Source organism: Ranitomeya imitator, chromosome 3 (genome assembly GCF_032444005.1).
Source record: "Ranitomeya imitator isolate aRanImi1 chromosome 3, aRanImi1.pri, whole genome shotgun sequence".
In the NCBI taxonomy this organism is placed as follows: Eukaryota; Metazoa; Chordata; class Amphibia; order Anura; family Dendrobatidae; genus Ranitomeya; species Ranitomeya imitator.
In genome coordinates this window covers 541,404,044-541,430,491 of record NC_091284.1, presented here as the reverse complement: position 1 = coordinate 541,430,491, position 26,448 = coordinate 541,404,044, and the positions used below count along the sequence as shown (strand labels likewise).

Sequence of the window (26,448 nt, the reverse complement as noted above, 5' to 3'; positions counted from 1 at the left end):
GACGTCTAAAAAGGGCCTAAGGTGAGATAAAATGGATTGCTGGAGGTAAGCTTTAATAGGCAAATGGAATACATATGCAGATTAATTCTGTGATAAATTCACTTTTTATAGATTGTTCTGGACTCCTAACATCAAAATGCAGACCGTGTACTATTTAATGTTCCCGATTCTCTAGAAAGATATCCAACATGGACTTACCCAAAAGGAATTCCCAAAGCACCCAATGGCGTCACTAGCACAGCTGGAGCAGCAGTATATGCAAGAAAATTTCCAATCTGCCCCAAAGCCACTAGAAAAAAGTCAATATAAAGTTATGAAACACACAAACAGCTGCCCTGTTATACATAACCAAAATATATTTTTCTCCAATAGGCTGAATTTATTTTTTAATTTAGCATATCAATAAAGTATGTTTCATCACATGAATCTACTAGATTAGTCTCTTCATTGACAGTAAGTGAAAAAAATCCTGACAAAATAAGAAAATCCAGCAATTGTAATTGGTGACTTACTGGTAATTGTGCCTATCCACCATATCAGGTCTGTAAGGTAAGACACACCTTCAATAAAGAATGAGAAATATACTAAGAAACAAGCACAGATACAGCTGTTATAATGGAGAATACTTCTAAATAATGGTTCAAGTATATTTATTAACATTTCTTACAAATAAGGAAATACCATCATTATTGCGACTCAGGGTGTAAGGACATTTGAGTAGCAGCCTGTTCACACCACTTTCAGAACCCACGCTCAGGCCGTCATAGGGGTCATCCGGTCTGATGATAGTGATATGATGGGTCATCGACACCAGTGATGGAGGTCCAACTCCCTGCATGGGCTGGATGTAAAGAATGAACGGAGCTGGCACCGTACAGCTCACTGTGTAGAGGCCATTGAAACGTGACCCCATTCACTTGTATTATGTATCAGCAGCAAACTGTGATATTTGGAGCATGATCTGTGTAGTGGCCAAAGTCACCATGTAACACCAACCTAAGACAACGTTCAGACAGAAGCATATACAGGTCGCAATGTACAGACCGCGGGTCTCCTGACACAAACTTATAGCCTCATATATGCCTATAAGGCTGCATTCAGACGTCCATGTCGTATCCATTTTGTTTCATGGATAGAACTTGTACCCATAATAAATCTATGGTGCTATTCACGTCTTTTTTATGGACTGTGTGTCCATGCAAAACCTACAAAGAAATGTCCGTTGTTCTCAGGTATCTCGGATGACAAGTAATAATACAAGTCTATGGATCTGTGAAAAAAACATACAATACATGGATCCGAGTGCTGTCTATATTTCACATTGAACACAGACTAAGTAAATAAATGGTTGTTGTACACATCCATCCAAATGTTAAAGGGAACCTGTCACCTGGTTTGGCCGATACAAGTTACGGCCAATGCCTTTCAGGGCTTATATAGAGCATTCTATAGTGCTGTATATCTGCTCCCAACCAGACTAGGAAGAGAAGAAAAATACCATATTATACTCACCTGCGGGCGGTCCGGTCCGAGGGGTGTTGCTCTTCTTGGTCCGGCGCCTCCCATCTTCTTGCGATGCCGTCCTTCTTTCTTCATATGGATGACGCGTCTCTGCATCATCCACACAGTCTGCTCAGCATCGCGCTCCTGCGCAGGCGTACTTATCTGCCTGTTGAGGGCAGAGTAAAGTACTGCAGTGCGCAGGCGCCAGGAAAGGACAGAGACTGTCAGCCGAGCAGACTGTGTGGATGATGTAGGACGCGTCATCCACACGAACCAAGAAGGAGGACGGCATCGCAAGAAGATGGGAGGCGCTAAACCAAAAAGAGCGACACCCCTCGGACCGGACCGCCCCACAGGTGAGTATAATAAAAGTTATTTATCTTCTCTTACAGGTCGAGTTGGGGGCAGATATAGAGCACTATAGAATGCTCTACATCAGCCCTGAAAGGCGGTGGCCGTAACTTGTATCGGCCAAACCTGGTGACCGGTTCCGTTTAACCCCTTAACCCCCAAGGTTGGTTTGAACGTTAATGACTGGGCCAATTTTTACAATTCTGACCACTGTCCCTTTATGAGGTTATAACTCTGGAACGCTTCAACGGATCCTGATGATTCTGACATTGTTTTCTCATAACAGGAGAAATTGGACCCCAAAAGTTGTTGTAAAATTTGTCCGGAGTACGCTATACCCCATATGTGGGGGTAAACCACTGTTTGGGCGCATGACAGAGCTTGGAAGGGAAGGAGCGCCGTTTGACTTTTCAATGCAAAATTGACTGGAATTGAGATGGGACGCCATGTCGCGTTTGGAGAGCCCCTGATGTGCCTAAACATTGAAACCCCCCACAAGTGACACCATTTTGGAAAGTAGACCCCCTAAGGAACTTATCTAGATGTGTGGTGAGCACTTTGACAAACCAAGTGCTTCACAGACGTTTATAATGTAAAGCCGTAAAATAAAAAATCATATTTTTTCACAAAAATGATCTTTTCGCCCCCAATTTTTTATTTTCCCAAGGGTAACAGAAGAAACTGGACCCCAAAAGTTGTTGTAAAATTTGTCCCGAGTACGCTGATACCCCATATGTGGGGGTAAACCACTGTTTGGGCACACGGGAGAGCTCGGAAGGGAAGGAGCGCCATTTGACTTTTCAATGCAAAATTGACTGGAATTGAGATAGGACACCATGTTGCATTTGGAGAGCCCCTAATGTGCCTAAACATTGAAACCCCCCACCAGTGACACCATTTTGAAAAGAAGACCCCTAAGGAACTTATCTAGATGTGTTGTGAAAACTTTGAACCTCCAAGTGTTTCACTACAGTTTATAACGCAGAGCCGTGAAAATAAAAAATCTTTTTTTTTTTCCACAAAAATAATTTTTTAGCCCCCGTTTTGGTATTTTCCCAAGGGTAGCAGGAGAAATTGGACCCCAAAAGCTGTTGTCCAATTTGTCTTGAGTACGCTGATACCCCATATGGTGGGGTAAACCCCTGTTTGGGCGCACGGGAGAGATCGGAAGTGAAGAAGCACGGTTACATTTTCAACGCAGAATTGGCTGGAATTTAGATCGGATTCCATGTCGCGTTTGGAGAGCCCCTGATGTGCCTAAACAGTGGAAACCCCCAAATTCTAACTGAAACCCTAACCCAAACACACCCTTAACCCTAATCCCAACCATAACCCTAACCACACCCTTAACCCTAATCCCAACCGTAAATGTAATCGAAACCGTAGTTTTAGCCCCAACCCTAGCTTTAGCCCCAACCCCAACTTTAGCCCCAACCCCAACTTTAGCCCCAACCCCAACTTTAGCCCCAACCCCAACTTTAGCCCCAACCCCAACTTTAGCCCCAACCCCAACGGGAAAATGGAAATACATTATTAAAATTTTATTATTTTTCCCTAACTAAGGGGGTGATGAAGGGGGGTCTGATTTGCTTTTATAGCGGTTTAGCAGATTTTTATGATTGGCAGCCGTCACAAACTAAAAAAACGCCTTTGACTGCAAAAAAATTTTTTGTGTCTCCACATTTTGAGAGCTATAACTTTTCCATATTTTGGTCCACAGAGTCATGTGAGGTCTTGTTTTTTGCGGGACGAGTTGACATTTTAATGGTACCATTTTCGGGCACATGACATTTTTGATCGCTTTTTATTCCAATTTTTTTTTTTTTTTTTTTTTTTTTTTTTTTAGGTAGAATGAACAAAAACCAGCTATTCATGAATTTCTTTTGGGGGTGCGCTTATACCGTACCACGTTTGGTAAAATTGATAAAGCAGTTTTATTCTTCGGGTCAGAACGATTACAGGGATACCTCATTTATATCTTTTTTTATGTTTTGGCGCTTTTATACGTAAAAACTATTTTATATAAAAAATAATTTTTGCATCGCTTTACTCTGAGGACTATAAATTTTTTATTTTTCGTTGATGACGCTATATGGCGGCTCGTTTTTTGTGGGACAAGATAACGTTTTCAGCGGTACCATGGTTATTTATATCCGTCTTTTTGATCGCATGTTATTCCACTTTTTGTTTGGCGATATAATAAAGTGTCGTTTTTTGCCTCTATTTTTTTACGGTGTTCACTGAAGGGGTTAACTAGTGGGACAGTTTTATAGGTCGGGTCGTTACGGACGCGGCTATACTAAATATGTGTACTTTTATAGTTTTTTTTATTTATTTATTTAGATAAAGAAATGTATTTATTGGAACAATATTTTTTCTTCTTTATTTAGGAATTTTTATTTATTTTATTTATTTTTATTGTTATTTTTTTACACGTGAATATTTTTTTTAACTTTTTTTACATTGCCCCTGGGGGGACATTACATTATAGTGACAGATCGCTGATCTGTCAGTGATCTGACAGGCACTGCACGGAGGCTTCCCGGCACTTGCTGTGAGAAGGCGCTTCAAAGCCACCTCCCTGCAGGACCTGGAAGGCCCCCCGCGGCCATTTTGGATCCGGGCCTGCAGGGAGGAGGAGGTGGGAGACCCTCGGAGCAACGCGATCACATCGCGTTGCTCTGAGGGTCTCAGGGAAGCACGCAGGAAGCCCCCTCCCTGCGCGATGCTTCCCTATATTAAAAAATATTAAAAACAGAAGTAACAAGGGAAAGAGAATTCGCACAATGTTGCAGTCCAGTGGGTCTGTAATGTTATAGTATTTAAGCGATCAATTAAAAATTGAATACAAAGTATTTACACATATTATTAAAGGGAATCTGTCACCCCATTTTTCGCCTATAAGCTAATGCCACCGCCATTAGGGGCTAATCTACAGCATTCTGTAATGCTGTAGATAAGCCCCTGATGTAACCTGAAAGGTAAGAAAAACAAGTTAGATTATACTCACCCAGGGGCGGTCCCGATGCGGTCCAGTCCGATGGGCGTTGCGGTCCGGGTCTGGCGCCTCCCATCTTTTTACGATGACGTCCTCTTCTTTGCTTCCTGTCGTGGCTCCTGTGCACGCGTACTTTGTCTGCCCTGTTGAGGGCAGAGCAAAGTACTGCAGTGCGCAGGCGCTGGGCCTCTCTGACCTTTCCCGGCGCCTGTGCACTGCAGTACTTTGTTCTGCCCTCAACAGGGCTGACAAAGTACGCCTGCGCAGGAGCCGCGACAGGAAGCAAAGAGGACGTCATCATATGAAGATGGGAGGCGCCGGACACGGACCACGACGCCCATCGGACTGGACCGCACCGCACCGGGATCGCCCCTTGGTGAGTATGATATAACTTGTTTTTCTCATCTTTCAGGTTACATCGGGGGCTTATCTACAGCATTACAGCATGCTGTAGATAAGCCCCTGATGGCGGTGGCCTTAGCTTATATGCGAAAAATGGGGTGACAGATTCCCTTAAAAGATAAGACATGGTCATAGATTGCATAATTTTGTGGCCAAAATTGGAAATGATAGAGAACAGGGACAAGCACACACACAGATAAAAATAATAGTCAGTTAGTACAACGCAATGTGTTATGAAAATAGTAACAAAAGTCATTATAATAAATGTATAATGAAAAGCCCTGTGGTATAATCAGTGTCACAAAGTGACTAGTGCATCTGAAAGATATGTGCAGAGAAGGCTTGTTGAGCAATGACCATGCAAAAAACACAGATAAAAAAAGGTCCACATTCAAGTACAACACAAATTCAGAGAGCGATGGTACAAAAATGCTATAATGATTAAGTTAAGGACTAACAAAATAATATCATGATGTACTGAAAAAGAGATGGCAGAGTGATATCAAATACTGATCTCACTGTGGCCGCACTTGATAGCTTATATACTATACTAGCTGAAGAGCCCGGCGTTGCCTGGGCATAGTAAATATCTGTGGTTAGTTATAGCACCTCACTTTTCTTATTTTCCATCACGCCTCTCATTTTCCCAATCACATCTTTCATTTTCTCCCTCACACCTCTCATTTTCTCCCTCACACTTGTCATTTCGACCTCACATCTGTCATTTTCCGATCAATCCACTATTTTCCCTCACTCCTCTCATTTTGCACTCACACCTTTTCATTTTCACCTCACACCTCTCATTTTCACCTCAGTATATACATGTTTGTCATCTCCCTTATATATAGTATACACCTGTATGTCATCTCCTCCTATATATAGTATATACCTGTATGTCATCTCCCCTGTATATACCTGTATGTCATCTCCTCCTATATATAGTATATACCTGTATGTCATCTCCTTCTATATATAGTATATACCTACAGTGGGGCAAAAAAGTATTTAGTCAGTCAGCAATAGTGCAAGTTCCACCACTTAAAAAGAGGAGAGGCGTCTGTAATTTACATCATAGGTAGACCTCAACTATGGGAGACAAACTGAGAAAAAAAAATCCAGAAAATCACATTGTCTGTTTTTTTAACATTTTATTTGCATATTATGGTGGAAAATAAGTATTTGGTCAGAAACAAAATTTCATCTCAATACTTTGTAATATATCCTTTGTTGGCAATGACAGAGGTCAAACGTTTTCTGTAAGTCTTCACAAGGTTGCCACACACTGTTGTTGGTATGTTGGCTCATTCCTCCATGCAGATCTCCTCTAGAGCAGTGATGTTTTTGGCTTTTCGCTTGGCAACACGGACTTTCAACTCCCTCCAAAGGTTTTCTATAGGGTTGAGATCTGGAGACTGGCTACGCCACTCCAGGACCTTGAAATGCTTTTTTCATGAGGTGAGTTTTGCGTGTGGTGAGTTTTGCGTGAGCCTAGTTTTTGCATGTGGCGAGTTTTCCATGAGGTGAGTTTTGCGTGAGCCTAGTTTTTTGCATGTGGCGAGTTTTCCATGAGGTGAGTTTTGCGTGTGGTGAGTTTTGCGTGAGCCTAGTTTTTGCATGTGGCGAGTTTTGCGCGTGGCGAGTTTTGAGCGGCGACTTTTGTGTTTCGACTTTTATGTGGCGAGGTTGGTGTATGTGTGGTGAAATGTGTGCTGAGGGTGGTATATGTGTTCAAGCACGTGGTAGTGTGTGGCGCATTTTGTGTGTGTTCATATCCCCGTGTGTGGTGAGTATCCCATGTCGGGGCACCACCTTAGCAACTGTACGGTATATACTCTTTGGCGCCATCGCTCTCATTCTTTAAGTCCCCCTTGTTCACAACTGGCAGCTGTCAATTTGCCTCCAACACTTTTCCTTTCACTTTTCCCCATTGTGTAGATAGGGGCAAAATTGGTGAATTGGAACGCGCGGGGTTAAAATTTCGCCTCACAACATAGCCTATGACGCTCTCGGGGTCCAGACGTGTGACTGTGCAAAATTTTGTGGCTGTAGCTGCGATGGTGCAGATGCCAATCCCGGACATACATACACACACACTCAGCTTTATATATTAGATTATGATAGCCCCACTGGACTACAATATTGTGAGGATTCCCATATTTAACATTGCAAAGTATAGGAGAAGCTGTGACATTTCTTTATTCATGTATCCATCCATGCAAGACACTGATGACACACTGATGGTAAAAACAGACACACGGACAATACATTGATGGTAAAAACAGACACACGGACCATACACTGATGACACATTAACGGTAAAAATGGACACACGGACAATACACTGATGGTAAAAACAGACACAAGGACCCTACACTGATGACACACAGATGGTAAAAACGGACACACGGACCCTACACTAATGACACACTAATGATAAAAATGGACACACTGACCGTACACGGATGACACACTGATGGTAAAAACAGACACATGGACCCTACACTGATGACACACTAATGGTAAAAACAGATGTACTGATGGTAAAAATGGACACATGGAACAAACATGGATGACACACTGATGGTAAAAACGGCCACACGGACCATACACTGATAGTAAAAATGGACACAGACCATACACCGATGGTAAAAACGGACACACTGTGGGGGAAAAAAAAAAAAAGACACACGGATAACACACTGATGGCAAAAACTGACACATGGAGCATACACTGATGCAAAACACAGTACCCTTTTACACTGACCTGTGAAAGAGGCTTAATGCTGTAATTTATGTTGGGAGACCGGCAGTCAGTCTGTGCATTACAATCCTCAGACTACTTTCACACATCAGTTTTTGGCCGTCAGGCTGAATCCGGCGAATTTTGAAAAAAAAAAAAAAAAAAAGATCCGTAGTAAATTGTGAAAAACTGATGCAACGGATCCGCTTTTTTGCGAGAGAGAGAGAGAAAAGAAAAAGAAAGAAAGAAGGAGAAAGAAAAAAAGAAAGAAGGAGAAAGAAAAAAAGAAAGAAGGAGAAAGAAAAGAAGAAAGAAGGAGAAAGAAAAAAAGAAAGAAGGAGAAAGAAAAAAAGAAAGAAGGAGAAAGAAAAAAAGAAAGAAGGAGAAAGAAAAAAAGAAAGGAGAAAGAAAGAAAGAAGGAGAGAGAAAGAAAGAAAGAAAGAAAGAAAGAAAAAGAAAGAAAAAGAGAGAAAGAAAGAAAGAAAGAAAGAAAAAGAAAGAAAAAGAAAGAAAGAAAGAAAGAAAGAAAGAAAGAAAGAAAGAAAGAAAATTCAGCGGATTGTGCCTGACGGCACAAAACTGATGTGTGAAAGTAGCCTTATCGGTCTGTGAAGGCTTCCAACCATACACATTGCGCCTCTCTGAAGCCAGGACATGTACACCCAGCTTCAGAGGATCAATGCAGTGAGGGAAAGTCGCCGAGTGCATGTGTGAGGTATGTATAGCGCTGGTGATGAAACCGGAGCTTGTAAGCCATGTTATCACACCCACCGGGGCGTGATAACATCTAAGTGGGCCGACTAGTCTGGGGACACCAACACCCCATCGACGAGTCAAAGCCCTCATTTACATATCATAAACGAACTTTAGAAATATTTTTTCTTAACATCTGTTTATGTCTGTAAAGTAATAAAAGGACTGTTAGGGAGGGTGTTTAGCTATGTAGACAACTGCTGGTGGTTTTGAGCTGGGCTTTGGACTCGGAGTCCATTTTGGTGGAGTCGGTATAAAACAGACCAACTTCGACTGCTAAAATATATACTAAATTGGGTACAGTAGTGCACTGCAGGATGTGCTGTAAATGTTTTCATAAGAATTTGCGTAATGATGAACTATCCTGTAAATGTCTGTTCTACAGTGCTCCTGATCCAGGAGACTTTGAAAAAAAATCACACACAGCCCCTCTGCAAAATATACACACACACACACACACACACACACTGCCCTTCTGCAAAACATATACATACACACACACACACACACACTGCCCTTCTGCAAAGTATACATACACACACTGCCCTTCTGCAAAATATACATACATACTGTATTTTCTGGCGTATAAGACTACTTTTTAACCCCTGAAAATTCTCTCAAAAGTCGGGGGTCGTCTTATAGGGCAGTTGCGGAGTAATCTGCGGTCGTCGCATATTGTGGGGGGAGCGGTCCCAATGATGAGGTGAGGGTGCACCTCACCGGGAAGGTGTAAGTGAAGCAGAGGAAGAAGGATATAATAGGATACAAGGGTGAGCCAGATGAGTGAAAGAGGAGTGTTTTTCTAGGCACAGCGCTGCTCTCTCTCTTTTTTGCATACCCCTGGCATCCCAGATGCTGACAGTATGCTTCACTTACACCTTCCTGGTGAGGCACTCCCTCACCTCGTCATCGGGACCACTCCCCCCCCACTATATACGTCGACCGCACATTGCTCTGCACCCACCCTATAAGACGACACCCAGCATATAAGACAACCCCCGACTTTTGAGAAGATTTTATATATTAACTGGAAAAGCTGGGGGTCGTCTTATACGCCCAGTCGTCTTATACGCCGGAAAATACGGTACATACACTGCCTCTGTATTGTGGCCATCTGTTAGTCAGGGTCGGGGGGTGCAGTTACAGCGGCCGGTCTATATACTCAGATCGTGACTGAATCGGCACCGCCCTGCCCCCATGACTGAATACCGAATGCTGGCGAGGAGAATAAAGAGTGTTAACCTGCAGATTAACCCCATATCTGCAGGTTAAAAGCGTTATTGCTGGTGACAGGTTCCCTTTAAATATGTAAAGTTAAAACATGACTTTTAATGAAAAAAAAAAAAAAATCATAAAACATGCCAAACAAAAATGGGGGAGAGGGGAGATAGACATGGGAGGGGAGGTGGGGGAAGATAAAAGAACACAGGTCTACACGTTTCAATCTGTAAAGCTCTAAGGCTAGGGTCACATTGCGTTAGTGCAATCCGTTTAGCGCTAGCGGATTGCGCTAACGCAATGTTTTTTATGGGGCCGCGTTCGGGGTCGCGGTAACGTCCCCGCTCTCGCAGATCCCCGATCTGCGAGAGCAGGGAACGGCGCGCCAGGAATCTCCGGCGCGTCGCTAGCGCGTGCCGAACATGGCACGCGCTAGTGTAGCGCGTTCCCATTAGCGTGAATGGGCGCGTTAACGGCCGCGTTGCACGGCGTTAATTTAGCCGTGCAACGCTGTCCGTTTAACGCGGTCCCATAACGCAATGGGAACCCAGCCTTAGACTACACAGACATACACACACTGCCCCTCTGCAAAATACACACATACATACACACTGCTCCTCTTCAAAATATACACACCCACTGCCCACCTGAATAAAGGACGCCCTATCCCCACACACTGTCTCTAGCAAAACTGAGCCCCCTTTCACAATTGACCCCACCCCCCATGATACATTTAATATTCAGCACCTCATGGGGTTCTTACCAGTGGCCCCACTGTCTCTGCTCTTCTGCGGCCCCGTCGCAGGCAGCAGTGTGATGAGGTTAGTAGCGTGATGACGTAATCACACTGCTGCATGTCAGACCCAGGGTTGACAGGAGCTACTCTGCCCTGTTCTCAAAGCTGCACTGTATAAATGTATTCACTCAAAACAAATAAAAGACGCAAATACATTTGAACATGGGAAGAAAGGAACGGCGTCTCGAAGGCCTGGGTTCACCACCACTGATTTAGCCTTTTAGTTGAGACGAATCTGTGCTGCACTTTATGTACAAGCAGCTCAGTAGTGAGGCAGGGCTGTGGGGTCAGAGATAGGGAATTTGAGGAGTCAGAGGTTTGGCTTACTCACTCCACAGCAATTGTTTTGGTAGCACGGAGGACTTGATAGGTTCCCTTTAATCCTGGCATTTCTCACTACTCAGTAATCTCTTCTGTAAATGTATGTATAAACTGGTGACTGGATGTAAGGGTATGTTTCCACGTTCAGGAAACGCTGCGTGTTTGACGCTGCATAGAGACGCAGCGTCAAACACGCAGCGTCCAGATGTTACAGCATAGTGGAGGGGATTTCATGAAATCCTGTCTCCACTATGCGTGGTAACACGCATCCGGCGGCCTTGCGATTCCGGACATGCGGCGCGTCTTTTTATATCGCAGCATGTCCGTATAACACAGGGCCCTATGTGTGGGGTGCGATGATACCGGATGTGTGTAATGAACACCTACGGCATCATCGCGTCTCCAGAAGGGGGTGGAGCTTTGGGCGGAGCGAGTTCACCACTCCGTCAAAACCACCGGCCATCCTGAACGTGGACACGTACCCTTACCATTCTTCTTGCTCCTACACAGTCTGGCAGTCTTGACACTGGCAATACTAGCAAACCGTAGGGACAAGTAGAACGGTAACTTATTCATACATTACTAGGACGAATAACAGAAGAATTATACACCACTGATTTTCCTAAGAGACTATAGGCCTGCAGTTGTAAAAGGAGAATCCCATTTAGAGCTTTTTCAGATGTGCCCCAGAAGGTGAAACGTGCAGCGTTTGCAATATTTCAGGTAATAGAGTAGAAATCAAACTCATCTGCCCTCTCATCACACCAGCAGAATCTGCCAGGGATGGAGGTGGCATATATGGAAACCCCAGTGGGCTGCTCTATACGTTACTGCGGGATCAGCCTCCGGGGCTGCTCTATAGGTTACTGCGGGATCAGCCTCCGGGGTGCTCTATACGTTTCTGCGGGATCAGCCTCCGGGGCTGCTCTATACGTTTCTGCGGGATCAGCCTCCGGGGCTGCTATATAGGTTACTGCGGGATCAGCCTCAGGGGCTGCTCTATACGTTTCTGCGGGACCAGCCTCAGGGGCTGCTCTATACGTTTCTGCGGGACCAGCCTCAGGGGCTGCTCTATATGTTTCTGCGGGACCAGCCTCAGGGATTACGGTGATCTATATGCTACTGTGGGACCAGCCTATGGGGCTGTGGGACTAGCATCGGAGGCTGCTCTGTTGTGAATTCAGCTTTTTGGCTCCCTCCGGTGGTTGTAGAGGGTAATGCAGTTGTGCTTGGACTGCAGGAGTGGACAGGTGTATCTACTAATTGCAAAACTGACTGGGGTGTATAGCTTTGCAGGATCCTTTAGTCAGTGCCAGTTGTCCATTGTTCTGGAAGGATTCACTTCCCTGCTGGTCCCTCCAGTTTGCTGTGCTTTTCTACAAAGATAAGTCCTGCTTGTTTTTTTCTGTCCACCTGCAGTGGACTTTATAGTTCTGTGCATTTTTCATGTTTTTGTTTTGTCCAGCTTAGTCTGTGAAGGATTTTTTGCAGCCTAGATATTTCTCTGGAGATGCAGATATACCCCCCATGTCTTTAGTCAGATGTGGTGATCCATATTTTCTGCGGTGGATATTTTCTAGTGTTTTTGTACTCACCGCATAGTACTCTGTTCTTTTCTTTCTTTTTAGCTAGTATGGCCTCCTATACTAAAATCTGATTTCATATCTGCGTATGTTATTTCCCTCTCCTCCTACAGTCAATATTTGTGGGGGGCTATCTATCCTTTGGGGATTTTCTCTGAGGCAAGATAGGTTTCCTGTTTCTGCCTTTAGGGGTAGTTAGATCTTAGGCTGTGCCGAGGGGTCTAGGGAGTGTTAGGTACCCCCCACGGCTACTTCTAGTTGCACTGCTAGTTCAGGGTTTGCGGTCAGTACAGGTTCCACCTTCTCCAGAGTCCGTCTCATGCTGCTTCTAGGCCACCAGATCATAACAGTACAACTGGCCAACAATGAGTTAATTGCATCTCAGAAGAAGGGCGGAAAGCTTTTGAGCCATTTTTTTTTCCTTAGCCTGTTTGGTATTTTTTCTCCCTCATCTATAGAAATGGATCCGGTTAAGGTTCAGGCCATTCATGATTGGATTCAGCCCACATCTGTGAAGAGCCTTCAGAAATTCTTGGGCTTTGCTAATTTTTATCGTCGTTTCATTGCCAACTTCTCCAGTGTGGTTAAACCTCTAACAGATTTGACCAAGAAAGGCGCTGATGTGACGAATTGGTCCTCCGCGGCTGTTTCTGCCTTTCAGGAGCTTAAACGCCGATTTACTTCTGCCCCTGTGTTGCATCAGCCAGATGTTTCTCTTCCATTTCACGTTGAGGTTGACGCGTCTGAGATTGGGGCAGGGGCCGTTTTGTCTCAGAGGAATTCTGATGGTTCATTGATGAAACCATGTGCCTTCTTTTCTCGGAAGTTTTCGCCTGCGGAACACAATTATGATGTCGGCAATCGGGAGTTGTTGGCTATGAAGTGGGCATTTGAGGAGTGGCGACATTGGCTTGAGGGGGCCAAGCACCGTATTGTAGTCCTGACAGATCATAAGAATCTGATTTACCTCGAGTCTGCCAAACGGCTGAATCCTAGACAGGCTCGATGGTCCCCGTTTTTCTCCCGTTTTGATTTTGTGGTCTCGTACATTCCTGGTACTAAGAATGTTAAGGCCGATGCCCTCTCTAGGAGTTTTTTTCCTGATTCCCCTGGGGTTCTTGAGCTGGTCGGCATTTTGAAGGAAGGGGTGATTCTTTCTGCCATCTCCCCTGATTTGCGACGGGTTCTTCAGGAATTTCAGGCTGATAAGCCTGTCCGCTGTCCTGTGGGGAAACTGTTTGTTCCTGATAGATGGACCAGTAAAGTGATTTCTGAGGTTCATTGTTCTGTGTTGGCTGGCCATCCTGGGATTTTTGGTACCAGAGATTTGGTTAGTAGGTCCTTTTGGTGGCCTTCTTTGTCATGGGATGTGCGTTCTTTTGTGCAGTCCTGTGGGATTTGTGCGCGGGCTAAGCCTTGCTGTTCCCACGCTAGTGGGTTGCTTTTGCCATTGCCGGTCCCTGAGAGACCTTGGACGCATATTTCTATGGATTTTATTTCCGATCTTCCTGTTTCCCAAAGAATGTCGGTTATCTGGGTTGTCTGTGACCGATTTTCTAAGATGGTTCATTTGGTACCTTTGCCTAAATTGCCTTCTTCTTCTGATTTGGTTCCATTGTTTTTTCAGCATGTGGTGCGTTTGCATGGTATTCCGGAGAATAGTGTGTTCGACAGAGGTTCCCAGTTTTTTTCCAGGTTTTGGCGGGCCTTTTGTGCCAAGCTGGGCATTGATTTGTCTTTTTCCTCTGCATTTCATCCTCAGACAAATGGCCAGACTGAGCGAACTAATCAGACCTTGGAGACCTATTTGAGATGCTTTGTGTCTGCTGATCAGGATGATTGGGTGGCTTTTTTGCCATTGGCCGAGTTTGCCCTTAATAATCGGGCTAGTTCGGCTACTTTGGTTTCACCTTTTTTTTGTAATTTTGGTTTTCATCCTCGTTTTTCTTCTGGGCAGGTTGAGCCTTCTGACCTTCCTGGTGTGGATTCTGTGGTCGACAGGTTGCAGCAGATTTGGGCTTATGTGGTGGACAATTTGGTGCTGTCTCAGGAGGAGGCTCAGCGTTTTGCTAACCGTCGTCGGTGTGTTGGTTCCCGGCTTCGGGTTGGTGATCTGGTTTGGTTATCTTCCCGTCATCTTCCTATGAAGGTTTCTTCCCCTAAGTTTAAGCCTCGATTTATTGGTCCTTATAGGATTTCTGAGATTATTAATCCGGTGTCCTTTCGCCTGGCGCTTCCGGCCTCTTTTGCTATTCATAATGTCTTCCATAGATCTTTGTTGCGGAAATATGTGGAGCCCATTGTTCCCTCTGTTGATCCTCCGGCCCCTGTATTGGTCGATGGGGAGTTGGAATATGTTGTTGAGAAGATTTTGGATTCCCGTTTTTCGAGGCGGAAGCTTCAGTACCTTGTCAAGTGGAAGGGTTATGGCCAGGAGGATAATTCTTGGGTTTCTGCCTCTGATGTCCATGCCGTTGATTTGGTTCGTGCCTTTCATCGGGCTCATCCTGATCGGCCTGGGGGCTCTGGTGAGGGTTCGGTGACCCCTCCTCAAGGGGGGGGGGTACTGTTGTGAATTTAGCTTTTTGGCTCCCTCCGGTGGTTGTAGAGGGTAATGCAGTTGTGCCTGGACTGCAGGAGTGGACAGGTGTATCTACTAATTGCAAAACTGACTGGGGTGTATAGCTTTGCAGGATCCTTTAGTCAGTGCCAGTTGTCCATTGTTCTGGAAGGATTCACTTCCCTGCTGGTCCCTCCAGTTTGCTGTGCTTTTCTACAAAGATAAGTCCTGCTTGGTTTTTTCTGTCCACCTGCAGTAGACTTTATAGTTCTGTGCATTTTTCATGTTTTTGTTTTGTCCAGCTTAGTCTGTGAAGGATTTTTTGCAGCCTAGATATTTCTCTGGAGATGCAGATATACCCCCATGTCTTTAGTCAGATGTGGTGATCCGTATTTTCTGCGGTGGATATTTTCTAGTGTTTTTGTACTGACAACATAGTACTCTGTTCTTTTCTTTCTTTTTAGCTAGTATGGCCTCCTATACTAAAATCTGATTTCATATCTGCGTATGTTATTTCCCTCTCCTCTCACAGTCAATATTTGTGGGGGGCTATCTATCCTTTGGGGATTTTCTCTGAGGCAAGATAGGTTTCCTGTTTCTGCCTTTAGGGGTAGTTAGATCTTAGGCTGTGCCGAGGGGTCTAGGGAGTGTTAGGTACCTGTTATGAAAGGTAATTCAGTACCACAATGGACATAGAGGTCAGCGCACATACAGTGACCTGGCAATAACCCAAAAAACAAGAACGAGCTCTGAGACGTGGGAACTCTGTTGACCGCAATCCCTAATCCTCTCCAACCACACTAAAGGCAGCCGTGGATTGCGCCTAACGCTCCCTATGCAACTCGGCACGGCCTGAGAAACTAGCTAGCCTGAAGATAGAAAATATGCCTACCTTGCCTCAGAGAAATACCCCAAAGGAAAAGGCAGCCCCCACATATAATGACTGTGAGTTAAGATGAAAAGACAAACGTAGAGATGAAATAGATTAAGCAAAGTGAGGCCCAACTTTCTGAACAGAGCGAGGATAGGAAAGGTAACTTTGCGGTCAACACAAAACCCTACAAGAACCACGCAAAGGGGGCAAAAAGACCCTCCGTACCGAACTAACGGCACGGAGGTACACCCTCTGCGTCCCAGAGCTTCCAGCAAGCAGAAAAAAAAACAAATTGACAAGCTGGACAGAAAAAAAACAGCAAACAAATAGCAAAGAGGAACTTAGCTATGCAGAGCAGCAGGCCACAGGAACGATCCAGGAGGAAAAAAGGTCCAATACTAGAACATTGACTGGAGGCCAGGATCAAAGCACTAGGTGGAGTTAAATAGAGCAGCACCTAACGACTTCACCACATCACCTGAGGAAGGAAACTTAGAAGCCGGAGTACCACTTTCCTCCACCAACGGAAGCTCACAGAGAGAACCAGCCGAAGTACCACTTGTGACCACAGGAGGGAGCTCTGCCACAGAATTCACAACAGGTACCCCCCACGGCTACTTCTAGTTGCGCTGCTAGTTCAGGGTCTGCGGTCAGTACAGGGACCACCTTCTCCAGAGTCCGTCTCATGCTGCTCCTAGGCCACCAGGTCATAACACTGCTCTATACAGTACTGCGGGACCAGCCTCAGGGGTTAATCTATATGGTACTGTGGGACCAGCCTGCTTCTGCTCTACACGTTCCTGGAGGACCAGCCTCCGGGGCTTCTCTATACGGTACTGCAGGACAAGACTCCGGGGCCGCTCTTTATGGTACTGCAGGACCAGCCTCAGTGGCTACTCTATACGGTACGGCAGTATCAGCCTCCTGCTGCTCCATACGTTACTGCGAGACCAATCTCCAGTTGGAGCTCCATGTTACTGCGGGACCAGCTTCCGGAGCTGCTCTATACGATACTGCGGGACCAGCCTCCGGAGATGCTCTATAAGGTACTGCGAGACAAGACTACGAGGCAGCTCTATACGTTACAGAGGGTCCAGCCTCTGGGGCTGCTCTATACGGTACTGCAGGACCAGAATCCGGAGCTGCTGTACACGGTACTGCAGGACAAGACTCCGGGGCTGCTCTATACCTTACTGTGGGATCAGTCTCAGGGGCTGCTCTATACGGTTGTGGGAGACCAACCTCAGGGGCTGCTCTATATGGTACTGGGGGACCAGCCTCAGGGGCTACTCTATACGGTTCTAGGGGACCAACCTCAGGGGCTACTCTATACGGTTCTGGGGGACCAACCTCAGGGGATGCTCTATACAGTGTTGGCAGATCGCACTAAATATAAAGATGAAGTGCAATCACAACACGGGGTCCACTGTGCGGAGGTGTAAAACCGCAGCTAGTGAATGATGGCGGAAGCGTGCGGCAAGCGATCTAGAAAGCGCACAGGATTAAATGTCATGCGGTGTGAACAGAAATATTTACCCAGCTCTGTTAGCTTCACAGAGGGATAGAGGCAGAATGCAGCTATCTCTGGACTGTATTGCGCAGCAAGATGCCACACTAGTGGAAATGGCGCAATGTGAAAACCCCTGTTACTTCACAGGAGAGCGCTCCCCTCTCAGGGGCAAGGGAACAGGTAGTGGATACAGTCACAGCGTATGCACTCACACTAACTCCTCTCCGGAGGTGTCAGAATTCCAAAAGGCTATTCGCCCGCCCTGAGCACACGCACAAACTCCTCTCCGGAGAAGCCAGTATTCTAAAGGCTATACGCCTTGTTATGAAAGGCAATTCAGTACTACAATGGACATAGCGGTCAGAGCACATACAGTGATCTGACAATAACCCAAAATCATAGAACGAGCTCTGAGACGTGGGAACTCTGCAGACCGCAATCCCTAATCCTCTCCAAACAACACTAGAGGAAGCCGTGGATTGCGCCTAACTCTGCCTATGCAACTCGGCACAGCCTGAGAAACTAACTAGCCTGAAGATAGAAAATAAGCCTACCTTGCCTCAGAGAAATACCCCAAAGGAAAAGGCAACCCCCCACATATAATGACTGTGAGTTAAGATGAAAAGACAAACGTAGAGATGAAATAGATTCAGCAAAGTGAGGCCCGACTTTCTTAACAGATCGAGGATAGAAAAGGTAACTTTGCGGTCTACACAAAACCCTAAAGAAAACCACGCAAAGGGGGCAAAAAGACCCTCCGTACCGAACTAACGGCACGGAGGTACACCCTTTGCGTCCCAGAGCTTCCAGCAAAAAATTAGACAAGCTGGACAGAAAAAATAGCAAACAAATAGCAAAGAAGAACTTAGCTATGCAGAGCAGCAGGCCACAGGAATGATTCAGGGAAAAGCAAGTCCAACACTGGAACATTGACAGGAAGCCAGGATCAAAGCATTAGGTGGAGTTAAGTAGAGAAGCATCTAACGACCTCACCAGATCACCTGAGGGAGGAAACTCAGAAGCCGCAGTACCACTTCCCTCCACCAACAGAAGCTCACAGAGAGAATCAGCCGAAGTACCACTTGTGACCACAGGAGGGAGCTCTGCCACAGAATTCACAACAACGCCTGCCCTGAGCGAACGCAGACAAGTCCACACTACCGTAGTGTTCCACAAACACATATGATATATATGATCTTAGCGCACCGACGGGCATGCCAAAGATCTTTCTATAGATTGGCACAATCAGACAGGGCCTTGCTCGCGGGCCAATCTTGAGCCAGAACAGGACCGCAGCAGCTGACTACCGACCACCAATGAGAGGTTGCCTCATGAGCATGCTCAATGGAGTGATTTCTGGACTTAGACCCAGGAACGTCTGCTCGCTGATGCTTATTGCTAGTTACTATAGCTGTAACTGGAGAGCCAGCAGTAACTAGACGAACAGCACGAGTTTGAGCAAGATGCTGAGACGTCGGTCGAAGAAGACTGCAGAGGGAGACAAGGCTTGGGATCCACCTGGTGCAGTGGGAGAATCTGTTATGACCTGGTGGTCAGGACAATAATGGACCTGGTGTTTAAGAGCACACGGAATGACCTGATAGTTACTGATAATAAAGGACGAGCTATGGGACGTGGGAACTCTGCTGACCGCAATCCCTAAACCTATCAAACACACTAGAAATAGCCGTGGATTGCGCCTAACGCTCCCTATGCAACTCGGCACAGCCTAAGAAACTAGCTAGCCCTGAAGATAGAAAAATAAAGCCTACCTTGCCTCAGAGAAATTCCCCAAAGGAAAAGGCAGCCCCCCACATATAATGACTGTGAGTAAAGATGAAAATACAAACACAGAGATGAAATAGATTTAGCAAAGTGAGGCCCGACTTACTGAACAGACCGAGGATAGGAAAGGTTACTTTGCGGTCAGCACAAAAACCTACAAAAAGACCACGCAGAGGGCGCAAAAAGACCCTCCGCACCGACTCACGGTGCGGAGGCGCTCCCTCTGCGTCCCAGAGCTTCCAGCAAGCAAGACAACAAATTAAATAGCAAGCTGGACAGAAAAATAGCAAACCAAAGAAATACAAGCTGGAACTTAGCTTCTGATGGGAAAACAGGTCACAAGAACGATCCAGGAGTGAACTAGACCAATACTGGAACATTGACAGGTGGCATGGAGCAAAGATCTAAGTGGAGTTAAATAGAGCAGCAGCTAACGAATCAACCTCGTCACCTGTGGAAGGAAACTCAGAAACACCCACCAGAGGAAGTCCATGGACAGAACCAGCCGAAGTACCATTCATGACCACAGGAGGGAGCCCGACAACAGAATTCACAACAAGAATCCCAAAGCCTAACAACAGTACTGTGGGACCAGCCTGCTGGTCTGAGCTATACGTTACTGCGGGACCAGCCTGCGGGCCTGCTCTATACGGTACTGCAGGACAAGACTCTGAGGTTGCTCTATGTTACTGAGGGACCAGCCTACAAGGTGCTCTATAAGGTACTGCTATATACAGCACTGCAGCCTCCCAGACTGCTGTATACGGCCCTGCAGCCTCCGGGGCAGCTCTTTACGGCCCTGCAGCCTCCGGGGCAGCTCTTTACGGCCCTGCAGCCTCCGGGGCAGCTCTTTACGGCCCTGCTAAATACGGTAATGCTGTATACAGCACTGCTGTATGCGGTGCTGCAGCCTCCACGGCTGCTCTATATGGTGCTGCAGTATACCGGGCTGCTCAATCCGGTACTGCTGTATACCACGCTGCAGCCTCCCAGGCTGCTCTATACGGTACTGCTGTATACGGCACTGTTGTATGCGGTGCTGCAGCCTCCGCAGCTCCTCCATATGGTGCTGTTGTATACGGTGCTGCAGTATGGGTAAGTTCACATTTGCGTATATGTATGTGTGGCACCCCTAGGGGTATTTGCCACAAAAATAGTTACTGACAGTAAATACAAATACTAAAATAGCAAGACTGCACTACCACCTCTGGCCAGAAGGGGGAGCTCCAGAGACTCCCCTTGATCCATTCTGGTCTGAGAGAAGAAATGGCAGTTGGGCCAAGGAGCTGAAAGTGAGAGGTCATACAGCTGAATTTCTAACAGCCCTATGACGGTTTCCAGGCTCAAATCACCGGCCTGAGGAGAAGAGGGACAGAGAAAAAGGACATTGTGAGAACCGGGTAGCATTAATCACTACCCAGAACAGGCGCAAAGACGGATACCGGATCCGTGGCTGTATTCATTATATATAATACAGCAACCGGAAAAACGTGAGGTGATATCAGCTTCACTAGGGCCGGACGCAGCAACAGACACAGAGTTCAGCGGTACTCCCAGAGGGGGTAAACCGATAAAAGGACTCGGGTTGCCCGTCGAACCAGGACCCGGAGGGGACAGATTGGGCCGGCAGCCAGTTCACATACAGCAGCAGGGCCACACAGAAATTGCGTACAATAAGAGGCGAAGACCCCGGCAGGGTCAAAGTAACTCAGAGTTCCCATACAGACTCCGGTGACAGGACTGGTTGTAAATCCTTTTATGTTAAAGTAAACTGGTTAAACATTTCAGTGCCTCAGTCTTTCATTTGGACAATAGCCATCTATCCAGGATCGGGATCGTCACCGCTGGGAGAACCTGCTGCTGATCAAGTAAGTGCCTGTCCCCTCACGATACCCCTTACACTGTGCATTTCCTGAGGCCACAGCACCGGGTCAAGCCACCCGTGACATCCCCCTCAAGAGACAGACCCCATTGGTCCGGTGCTGGGTATCCCGGTCTCTTGGGCGTCACATATGCATCATATCATCTGCATACGCAAATGCATGCTTACGCAGCTTTTTTTATCCTAATCAGCTTACGCATGACGGAAAAAAAAAAAAAGCTGCGTGTACATGTGGTTTTGCCAGCTCTGGTGTTTGTTATGCCCATGCATTCGATATTTGCAGGAGGGCGTGTCTCAATCAGTTTGTGGACATGCGCAGTCCGAAGTACGCAAGAGCATCGAACGCATGCGTTCCCATAGACAGTAATGCGTTTTTTAATGCACTCATCCGCATGCCCACGCATGTTTGACAGATTTTTGACGCTTACAAAAATGCATCATGTTGCGTTTGCCGGACCCCGCCGCACACCGAGAAATGACGCATGCGTACGCAGATGCATGCAAACTAATGCAAACATATGTCCCTGCGTACGCCATGTTAAAGATAGGCACACATGACACATGCGAATCTGTACGGATGATACGCTGCGCACAGAGATGCAAATGTGAAACCACCCTATACTGAGCTGTTCTATACACTGCTGTTGTATACTTTGCTGCAGCCCCCGATGCTGCTCTCTATGGAACTGCTGTATATGGAGCAGTTGTATACCGGGCTTCTCTATACGGTGCTGTTGTATACTTTGCTGCAGCCTTCAGGGGCTGCTCTATATGGAACTGCTGTATACGGGGCTGCTTTATACGGTGCTGCAGTATACCGGGCTGCTTTATACGGTGCGGTTGTATACTTTGCTGCAGCCTCAGCGGCTGCTCTATATGGAACTGCTGTATACAGTGCTGCTCTATACAGTGCTGCAGTATACTTTGCTGCAGCCTCCAGGGCTGCTCTATATGGTACTCCTGTAAACGGTGCTGCGGTACACCGGGCTGCTCTATACGGTGCTGCAGTACACCAGGCTGCTCTATACGGTGCTGCAGCATACCTAGTATACTTTGCTGCAGCCTCCGGGGCTTCTCTATATGGTACTCCTGTATACGGTGCTGCTCTATACGGTGCTGCAGTATACCGAGTATACCCGTCTGCTCTATACAGTGCTGCACGCTGCCCTCCTCACCTCTATGTTACTCCGGTATATGGTGCAGCAGTATACCGGGCTGCTCTATACGGTGCTGCAGTATACCGGGCTGCTCTATACTGTGCTGCAGTATATCGGGCTGCTCTATACGGTGCTGCAGTATACCGGGCTGCTCTATACTGTGCTGCAGTATACCGGGCTGCTCTATACGGTGCTGCAGTATACCGGGCTGCTCTATACGGTGCTGCAGTATACCGGGCTGCTCTATACGGTGCTGCAGTATACCGGGCTGCTCTATACGGTGCTGCAGTATACCGGGCTGCTCTATACTGTGCTGCAGTATACCGGGCTGCTCTATACGGTGCTGCAGTATACCCGGCTGCTGTATACGGTGCTGCAGTATACCGGGCTGCTCTATACGGTGCTGCAGTATACCGGGCTGCTCTATACGGTGCTGCAGTATACCGGGCTGCTCTATACGGTGCTGCAGTATACCGGGCTGCTCTATACGGTGCTGCAGTATACCCGGCTGCTCTATACTGTGCTGCAGTATACCGGGCTGCTCTATACTGTGCTGCAGTATACCGGGCTGCTCTATACTGTGCTGCAGTATACCGGGCTGCTCTATACTGTGCTGCAGTATACCGGGCTGCTCTATACGGTGCTGCAGTATACCGGGCTGCTCTATACGGTGCTGCAGTATACCGGGCTGCTCTATACCATGCTGCAGTATACCGGGCTGCTCTATACCGTGCTGCAGTATACCGGGCTGCTCTATACTGTGCTGCAGTATACCGGGCTGCTCTATACCATGCTGCAGTATACCGGGCTGTTCTATACCGTGCTGCAGTATACCGGGCTGCTCTATACCGTGCTGCAGTATACCGGGCTGCTCTATACTGTGCTGCAGTATACCGGGCTGCTCTATACGGTGCTGCAGTATACCGGGCTGCTCTATACGGTGCTGCAGTATACCGGGCTGCTCTATACCGTGCTGCAGTATACCGGGCTGCTCTATACTGTGCTGCAGTATACCGGGCTGCTCTATACCATGCTGCAGTATACCGGGCTGCTCTATACTGTGCTGCAGTATACCGGGCTGTTCTATACCGTGCTGCAGTATACCGTGCTGCAGTATACCGGGCTGCTCTATACTGTGCTGCAGTATACCAGGCTGCTCTATACGGTGCTGCAGTATACCGGGCTGCTCTATACCATGCTGTTCTATACTGTGCTGCAGTATACCGGGCTGCTCTATACCATGCTGCAGTATACCGGGCTGCTCTATACCGTGCTGCAGTATACCGGGCTGCTCTATACCGTGCTGCAGTATACCGGGCTGCTCTATACTGTGCTGCAGTATACCGGGCTGCTCTATACTGTGCTGCAGTATACCGGGCTGCTCTATACCATGCTGCAGTATACCGGGCTGCTCTGTACGGTGCTGCAGTATACCGGGCTGCTCTATACTGTGCTGCAGTTTACCGGGCTGCTCTATACCGGGCTGCTCTATACGGTGCTGCAGTATACCGGGCTGCTCTATACTGTGCTGCAGTATACCGGGCTGCTCTATACGGTGCTGCAGTATACCATGCTGCAGTATACCGGGCTGCTCTATACGGTGCTGCAGTATACCGGGCTGCTCTATACGGTGCTGCAGTATACCGGGCTGCTCTATACCATGCTGCAGTATACCGGGCTGCTCTATACCATGCTGCAGTATACCGGGCTGTTCTATACGGTGCTGCAGTATACCGGGCTGCTCTATACTGTGCTGCAGTATACCGGGCTGCTCTATACCGTGCTGCAGTATACCGGGCTGCTCTATACTGTGCTGCAGTATACCGGGCTGCTCTATACGGTGCTGCAGTATACCGGGCTGCTCTATACGGTGCTGCAGTATACCGGGCTGTTCTATACCGTGCTGCAGTATACCGGGCTGCTCTATACCGTGCTGCAGTATACCGGGCTGTTCTATACGGTGCTGCAGTATACCGGGCTGCTCTATACGGTGCTGCAGTATACCGGGCTGCTCTATACGGTGCTGCAGTATACCGGGCTGCTCTATACGGTGCTGCAGTATACCGGGCTGCTCTATACGGTGCTGCAGTATACCGGGCTGCTCTATACGGTGCTGCAGTATACCGGGCTGCTCTATACGGTGCTGCAGTATACCATGCTGCAGTATACCAGGCTGCTCTATACGGTGTTGCAGTATACCGGGCTGCTCTATACGGTGCTGCAGTATACCGGGCTGTTCTATACCGTGCTGCAGTATACCGGGCTGCTCTATACGGTGCTGCAGTATACCGGGCTGCTCTATACCATGCTGCAGTATACCGGGCTGCTCTATACCATGCTGCAGTATACCGGGCTGTTCTATACGGTGCTGCAGTATACCGGGCTGCTCTATACCATGCTGCAGTATACCGGGCTGTTCTATACGGTGCTGCAGTATACCGGGCTGCTCTATACTGTGCTGCAGTATACCGGGCTGCTCTATACCATGCTGCAGTATACCGGGCTGCTCTATACGGTGCTGCAGTATACCGGGCTGCTCTATACCGTGCTGCAGTATACCGGGCTGCTCTATACCATGCTGCAGTATACCGGGCTGCTCTATACGGTGCTGCAGTATACCGGGCTGCTCTATACCATGCTGCAGTATACCGGGCTGCTCTATACGGTGCTGCAGTATACCGGGCTGCTCTATACCATGCTGCAGTATACCGGGCTGCTCTGTACGGTGCTGCAGTATACCGGGCTGCTCTATACGGTGCTGCAGTATACCGGGCTGCTCTATACCATGCTGCAGTATACCGGGCTGCTCTATACGGTGCTGCAGTATACCGGGCTGCTCTATACGGTGCTGCAGTATACCGGGCTGCTCTATACCATGCTGCAGTATACCGGGCTGCTCTATACGGTGCTGCAGTATACCGGGCTGCTCTATACCATGCTGCAGTATACCGGGCTGCTCTATACGGTGCTGCAGTATACCGGGCTGCTCTATACCATGCTGCAGTATACCGGGCTGTTCTATACCGTGCTGCAGTATACCGGGCTGCTCTATACGGTGCTGCAGTATACCGGGCTGCTCTATACCATGCTGCAGTATACCGGGCTGCTCTATACCGTGCTGCAGTATACCGGGCTGCTCTATACGGTGCTGCAGTATACCGGGCTGCTCTATACGGTGCTGCAGTATACCGGGCTGCTCTATACCGTGCTGCAGTATACCGGGCTGCTCTATACGGTGCTGCAGTATACCGGGCTGCTCTATACGGTGCTGCAGTATACCGGGCTGCTCTATACGGTGCTGCAGTATACCGGGCTGCTCTATACCGTGCTGCAGTATACCTGGCTGCTCTATACCATGCTGCAGTATACCGGGCTGCTCTATACGGTGCTGCAGTATACCGGGCTGCTCTATACGGTGCTGCAGTATACCGGGCTGCTCTGTACGGTGCCGCTCGCTGCCCTCCTCACCTCTGGTGCGGGCTCTCAGGATGCCTTTCTTCTGCAGCACAAACGTGGAGCCATTCAGCAGACTGGAGAACACTGCCACACTCAGCCCGAGTACGGGCAGCTCCGCCGGGAAGTCCATGGTGGCAGTGCCGCTCAGTGCCCGGTCAGCAGCCGGGTGCGGCGGTCTCCTGCTGCCAGCCGGCGCATGTCAGCCCCTTCCGGTATCACCGTGCTGCTCTGCAGACGCTCACGCCGCTCTGTGCCCGCACAGCCATAGGGATATTATGCGGAGACTTTTTTTTTTCTCTCCTAACTTTATTGCTATAATAAAATGATTACAAAGGAAAAGTAAAACTTGTGTCAGGGCTGACCTTCTCATGGAAATCTATAGTAGGAAGAAAATGAGAAGACAATGCAGTTTTCACTCACTAGGTCTGTGTGTTCACACTGAATAGTTTTGCTGAGGCCATCATGTGAGTCTGATGGGGTGCATTCACACACATCAGTTTTACATGAGTTTTAAAGCAGATCCACATAAAAATCCTGATTAAAATCTGCTTCAAATACT

General features: G+C 47.5%; 2 protein-coding genes across 2 annotated transcripts in view; both read right to left on the bottom strand.

Moving 5' to 3' along the window:
- Positions 1 to 26,136, bottom strand: part of NIPA1 (NIPA magnesium transporter 1) — a 42,926-nt gene extending 16,790 nt beyond the window's left edge. The window contains exons 1-3 of the mRNA XM_069757838.1: positions 25,902 to 26,136; positions 513 to 560; positions 199 to 289 (exon numbers count right to left, since the gene is read on the bottom strand). Coding sequence (XP_069613939.1) covers positions 199 to 289; positions 513 to 560; positions 25,902 to 26,019 — 257 coding nt within the window. The 5' untranslated portion in view covers positions 26,020 to 26,136. The remainder of the gene's footprint in view (positions 1 to 198; positions 290 to 512; positions 561 to 25,901) is intronic.
- Positions 17,550 to 25,020, bottom strand: LOC138671488 (glutamine-rich protein 2-like; the record flags this gene model as incomplete). Its single annotated transcript, XM_069759663.1, has 4 exons — positions 17,550 to 17,584; positions 23,898 to 24,356; positions 24,633 to 24,741; positions 24,967 to 25,020. Coding segments are annotated over 4 exons (657 nt in total), but the record flags the coding sequence as incomplete, so codon positions are not given.
- Positions 26,137 to 26,448: the final 312 nt, after the last annotated feature.